At 49.4% G+C, this 6871-nt stretch overlaps 1 protein-coding gene across 1 annotated transcript; it reads left to right on the top strand.

The window, feature by feature from the left end:
- Nucleotides 1-508: 508 nt before the first annotated feature.
- chdh (choline dehydrogenase) lies at nt 509-6521 on the top strand (the record flags this gene model as incomplete). Its single annotated transcript, XM_079741296.1, has 9 exons — nt 509-891; nt 1224-1454; nt 2103-2269; nt 3117-3268; nt 3687-3816; nt 4271-4405; nt 4783-4925; nt 5745-5847; nt 6103-6521. The coding sequence occupies 9 exons, from the start codon at nt 509-511 to the stop codon at nt 6519-6521; spliced, it is 1863 nt and encodes a 620-aa protein (XP_079597422.1).
- Nucleotides 6522-6871: the final 350 nt, after the last annotated feature.

Raw genomic sequence — 6871 nt, forward strand, 5'->3', positions numbered from 1 at the left:
TGAAATTAATTTCAGTTTCTTTCGGAGGAAGTCTATTTCTTCTTCTCTGATTTGTGACTTTAGCGTTTTTTTGTGTTTCTAATCCAGCCCCCTTGAAAATATCCAGTCATTCTTTTGTTTTGTTCAAAGAGGTGACCACTTTTATTTAGCCTTAATTCAAACTGTTGTGGGGCTGAGAGCTTGAATGAAAGGTGCTTCAGGGAGCTGAAGCACCAATCTGCAAATTATCCTACAGCATATATAACCCATGGATGTGTCCGATTTTTCCCCTTCAAGTCATCCACATCCTGGAAGTCCCCCTTTCCTGTAGCAAGTAGACTACATAATAAACGATATCAGATGTAATAAAAAAAATCAATCCTTTTTGCGGCTAAAGCAAAAATTTTAGAATATCTCCTTGTGTCTGTATGGTGTCCTTTCCAAACCCATAATTTGTTTTTGGTGATGTTCTTTCTTCAACGCTGCTAAGCCGTGACCAGTGAATGAAGACTGCCCTTCCAGAGCGAGGATGCTGTGTCTGGCCTCGTTAGCCAGAGCCGGACCCCACTTGTTGGGGGCCCGGATCACCAGGAGGATCTTGGAGGATGGCCGGGGGGTCTCCACCTGGCCCCCTTCTTCTTCTGCCCTCCCCCGCGGCGCCACCTTCAACACCAGGGACGCGCGGAACTCCTCCACGTCGACGGCGGCCAATCAAAACACGCCGTCGTACAGCTACGTCATCGTGGGGGCAGGGTCGGCGGGCTGCGTCCTAGCCAATCGCCTCAGCGAGGACGCCCATGAGTCGGTCTTGTTGCTGGAGGCGGGGCCTAAAGACATGTTGCTAGGCAGCGTGCGGCTATCCTGGAAGATTCACATGCCTGCGGCCCTGACCTACAACCTCTGCGACGATAAGTACGATGCTGGGTTAAATGGGCGTTTATTCGTCATGAACGTCACGGAGGGCGTTCCTTCGTGTATAACTATATATATATTGATTCAGAAGGACATTATTGATAATAAATGTATAGCAAGCAACCCAACCCGTTTATGAATCATCTCTACCAGTATTCCCAAATGCTTCATCCATGCACTAGCTGCAGGAAGCTAAAGAGCTTCTTGTGGCAGGGTGTGAGCAGAACTTCACGGTGAATTGTCACTGCTTTAAGAATACGCCAATCTTTGCATTGCATTAAGATCCTGACTATCCTGAAGACACTTTGTTTTTCGTTCCCCCCCTTTCCCAGGTACAACTGGCACTACCACACCTTACCCCAGGCCCACATGGACGAGCGGGTCATGTACTGGCCCCGGGGCCGGGTGTGGGGAGGGTCATCGTCGCTCAACGCCATGGTGTACATCCGGGGCCATGCTGAGGACTACGACCGCTGGCAGAGGGAGGGCGCCCAGGGCTGGGACTACCAGCACTGCCTGCCCTACTTCAGGAAGGCCCAGAGCCACGAACTGGGAGAGGACCGGTACTGTCAATGACCTTGTTAAAATGAGCTTTAGAAAAGCTTGTGGTGGGCTCAGCTCGCTAATGCGCTGAGCACGTAGGTGATATGTCTTTTAAAGGAAAGGGTTGGATTCAGACCGGCGGTTCTTTCCTTCCCTCTCGCCTTCAACGTACCTTCCTGTCTCTCTCCGCTCGCCTGTTATATATATATATGAAGAAACTGGTAGGACAGTCTTGTAGTTACTTTGTAGTTGTTTGCCTCCTTGCTGAACGTTTCTGGGTTCAAACCCCAATTTCTGCCTCTATATCTGCTGAATATCTGTCTACTTGTAGGCATCCTTCAGCAAGATGGGACTTAACCATAACTGCTGTCAAACTAAAACCTACAGAACCTTCTGTTACAGCCATCGGCCTATTTGTAGAGCAAACAAATAATGTTTGGCACATACAATTCCGGTTTCTGATTCGTTGTAATCAGTTTAAGCAATCAGAAATGTTAGTGTTTTACTGAACATTAAATACATTTCCCCTGAAACAAGTGTATTGCTGACATCCACATCATCTTTGTGTCCAACATTGGATTGCTCCTGTCGTTGCAATAATCATGCATATGTTTTAAGATCTGAAACGTGAAACGTGACCTGAGCCGTTGTCCCGTTCGCTGTGGCAGGTATCGGGGAGGAAGCGGACCCCTGCACGTCTCCAGAGGGAAGACCAACCACCCCCTCCACCAGGCCTTCATCGAGGCGGGCCAGCAGGCCGGGTACCCCTTCACCCAGGACATGAACGGACTGCAGCAGGAAGGCTTGGGCTGGATGGACATGACTGTCCATAAAGGTCAGCCCATCAACTCTCCTCGCACGCATGCATCCTCTGTATGGGTGGCCCCCCGGAGGGAATCATACCCCCCAACCCCGCTGGAGTTTAGCAAGAATCCAAAGAGAATTTTAAGATCTGCAGGCAGTCCTGAGTCGCGCACCGTGTCGCAATGATGTGAGTCATGTAAGTCCATATGGGAAATGTCACTTTGGTCCACCCTCTCTTACCCTATCAGCCAACACATGCTCGCATAGCGTTAAGCTACAGGGAGAGTGCATATCCACACAACTAGCTGGCATGCTATGTTAGGGAAGGACTCATTGTGAAGCTTGAATTGCAGTTTAAGTGTTGTTAAAGCGCACAGTGTTTCATTCATTGTTTCAACAGTTGGGCTTTCCTTCTCGAACCGTTGGCAATAGTCTTTGTGTATTGGTCAACACACAAGCAGTACTCATCTAGCAGGAAATTATCTTTACCTCGGTTTGATTTATGTATATTTATTAAATGTATGTATTTCTATTATTGTTATATTTGTGAATAATTTAAAGTAGTTGCTACTATCTACCCGGACATGTTTTTGTGCCTTTGGTTGTTGTTTAGCATTTTCAATCAATAATCATTGATTTATCATCATCTATTTATTGTGACCCATGACCTTGTGATAGTGCTCTTCCAAAGTAACGATCACTTTCTTGCAACACACACACACACACGCGCGTGCACACACACACACACACACACACACACACACACACACACACACACACACACACACACACACACACACACACACACACACACACACACACACACAAACACACACACACACACACACACAAACACACAAACAAACAAACACACACAGGGAAGAGGTGGAGCACAGCCAGTGCCTACCTCCGGCCCGTCTTGAGTCGGCCCAACCTAACAGCGGAGGTCCGCTGCCTCACCACCAGGGTCCTGTTTGAGGGGAAACGGGCGGTCGGCGTGGAGTACACCCAGAACGGGCAGCAGAAGAAGGTACAGGCCTCTTACATTCTAGTGTCTGTCGTTGATCTGAACCGACCAACAGTGAATGCCTACAGGACATTGGGGATTGAACCGACGGTCTTTCAAACTGGGAGTCACACCCTAATCAGTACACTCTCCTGCCCTTACAAAGGACTTCGCTGACAATGACAGAGAGAAACATCAACACGTTTATGTAACAGATTATTCATCAGATCAACAACCTGTAGGGGATTACAGTTGTAGAGCAACACTTGACAGAAACAGTGCAGATAGTGATTCAGAGGATAAGGATTAGATTAGAATAACTACATTTTTTCATTTTCATATCACCCTTAAATACTACTAGCCTTTTGCAGAATCTCTTTGCATCTCAGAATTGCTCTCTCTACCTCTCTCCCCCCCCCCCCCCCCCCCCCCCCCCCCCAAGGTGTTTGCTGATAAGGAGGTGATATTGAGTGGTGGAGCGATCAACTCCCCACAACTTCTCATGCTGTCTGGGGTGGGAAACGCAGACGATCTGAAACCTCTCGGTATTCCTGTAGTTCAACATTTACCCGGTATGTGTGTGTGTGTGTCTGTGTTTGTTTGTGTGTATGTGCGTGTGTGTCTATCTGTTTAATCCCACGTCGACAGTTCCACTGAAAAATATTTTTTACATAAAGAGCCAGATTGATATCTCAAATTCGCACGTAGAGGAAACACCATAGATAGGATCAACGGTCGCCGTTTCTTCCCCTCCTTTCCCACGATCGCTCTCCAGGCTGACCTTACTTCCTCTCTCTCTCTCTCTCTCTCTCACTCTCTTTCTCTCTCTCCCTCTCTCTCTCTCCCTCTCTCTTCCTCCTACTCTCTCCGTCTCTCTACCCCTCTCTCGCCCTCCCTCTCTCTCTCTTCCTCTCTCACTCTCCATCTCTCTCTCTCTCCCCCACTTTCTCTCTCTCTCTCTCTCTTCCTCTCTCTCTTCCTCTCTCTCTCTCTCTCTCTCTCTCTCTCTGTCTCTCTCCCTTCAAGGGGTGGGCATTAACCTGCAGGACCACCTGGAGCTGTATGTGCAGCAGCAGTGCTCCCAGCCCATCACCCTGTACAAGGCCCAGAAACCACATCACATGATCAAAATAGGCCTGGAGTGGCTGTCCATGTTCACCGGTAAGACACACAAACACACACACACCCATACACACACACACAACCACACACACACACTCACACACACACACATACATCAAATCAAATACTGTTGGGCAGACATCTGAAAGTGCCTAGCTTAGTTTATGTGTGCAGAACAGAAGGGCAGGTGAGACACAGAAAAAGGTTGAAGTCTGAAGTGATGGGTTTGGTTGGGCAGGATGGGGGGGGCCTACTGTTTATTAGTAATAAAACCACATAACCCAGGGTTTCCTGTTTGATGATCTCTGAGACTTAACTACTACCCCCTCCATGCCCCCTATCCAACACCTTGCTATAATGGCAACCGTTTGTGTGTGTGTGCGTGTGTGCGTGTGTGTGTGGGTGTGTGCGTTTAGGTTACGGGGCGACGGCCCACCTTGAGAGCGGAGGGTTCATCCGAGGCCGTCCCGGCGTCACCCACCCCAACATCCAGTTCCACTTCCTGCCGTCGCAGGTCATCGACCACGGCCGCGTGCCCTCCAAGATGGAGGCCTACCAGGTCAGTGTGTGTGTGTCTGTGTGTGTGTGTCCACTACAAGAACTGCAGTCAGTGGTTCCACATCATTTTGGCCCTTGAACCCATTTCTTGATTCCACAACATAGGACTTGTAAGTGCCCTTGATTGATTTGTGTGTTTTCTGTTGAGTATGCGGGGGTTTAGCAGTCATGGGACAAATGTAGGGGTGGAATAATCATCAGAATTATAATCTCATGGTAATCTGAAGGGTATTTTGTTGAGTATTAGTCAGACTCAGATGCTGCCCCTGCATAAACACAGCTACCAACACAGGATCAAAGAAGAAATGTGCACGTGTGTACAACACTGGAAACAAAGCACAAGCATTTGTGTGTAGGTATTGTGGCAGACGCCAGGGAGGATTGAGGGGATTGGGGATTGAAAGGAGACATTTGACAACCTGCTGGCTCCAACCCCAAGCCATACATGGACTTCCTCCAATTAAAGATGCAGGCCTGGAGGCCATTTAGCTAGAGTGCTTGCTTTTAAAGAGAAGAGCAGGCTACCACAAGCCAGAGCTAGGGCGAGAGCTAGGGCTAGCAAGCAACAGGCAGGATCTGTGCGATCGCCTGGAACTTCGGTACGGCCTAAGAGGGAGAGCATCTTGTGATCGTCTGTGATTACCCTTTTCCCCTGGTGATAACTCTTTACCCGGTAAATAAATCACCCTTTTGAACTGCTTTGTGTGTTGCGTTGGTGTGATCTGTTTAACTTTGTGGCACGGAAACCCCACACCCACTGGCCCGCCACAGTATGGTCACTAAGTTTGCTTTAACACAGTGTGCGGTTGCTGTGTTGTAGGTTCACGTTGGGCCAATGAGAAGCACCAGTGTTGGCTGGATGAAGTTGAAGAGTGCCAACCCATTGGATCATCCTATTATCCAGCCAAACTACCTTTCCACTGGTAAGACCCACCTCCCTGTGTTTCCACCATTAGTGTTTTCATTCAAAAAACAAGTGTAAATAAAACATAACCCCCATACTTCAGTTGTGTAATACAAAAAATGACTAAACAAAAAGTGGTTGAACAAAACAGCTGCATATATTTGTGCGTCACACAGACTCTGTAAGAAAACGATTGTCGCAATTGAATGCAGAATGCAGCTGAATCAGAGATCACAAGTGTGACCTCTCCCACTCTCCGCCCCCGTCCTCCCAGAGGTGGACGTGTCTGAGTTCAGGCAGTGCGTCAAGCTCTCACGGGAGATCTTCGCCCAGCGGGCCTTCCAGCCGTACCGCGGGCCCGAGCTCCAGCCGGGCCCGGGGGTCCAGACGGACGCCGAGATCGACGCCTTCGTGCGGCGCAAGGCCGACAGCGCCTACCACCCGTCCTGCACCTGTAAGATGGGCGCAGCCTCCGACCCCGCGGCCGTGGTGGACCCCGACGCCCGGGTGCTGGGCCTGGAGGGGATCCGCGTAGTCGACGCCTCAATCATGCCCAGCGTTGTCAGCGGCAACCTCAACGCGCCCACCATCATGATGGCGGAGAAGGCGGCCGACGCGATCCGGGGATGCCCCGCGCTGGTGGACCCGGGGGTTCCCGTATACCGGCCCGCCACCCTGGAGACGCAGAGATGAGGCGCAGGACGGGAGCAGTGTGGGCGGAGTCATGAGCGGAGATGGTTGGACGGGGTGTGATTGTGTTAGGCTGGAAATGTTACCAAATTGTTTGACTTCGTTGGCAGGTTGGCAGCCCAGTCGAAAGGTCCAATTTCCATTTTCTTTTTAAGCATATTGAGGCTTTTTGTCTTTGCCCAGCCCTTTGATTCCATGCCATATACTCATTAACAAACGTATCAGCTCTTCCACAGAACACGACCAAGGAACATAATGTGTCATGCCTCATCAAATGTCAAATAGGTCATCGTGCCATTATACTAAATACTCTTAAATGTGAGCATGTTTATTTTTTAACTAATTGGCTTTTC

The sequence above is a fragment of the Pollachius pollachius genome (genome assembly GCF_949987615.1).
Source record: "Pollachius pollachius genome assembly, chromosome: 8".
NCBI classification, from domain to species: Eukaryota; Metazoa; Chordata; class Actinopteri; order Gadiformes; family Gadidae; genus Pollachius; species Pollachius pollachius.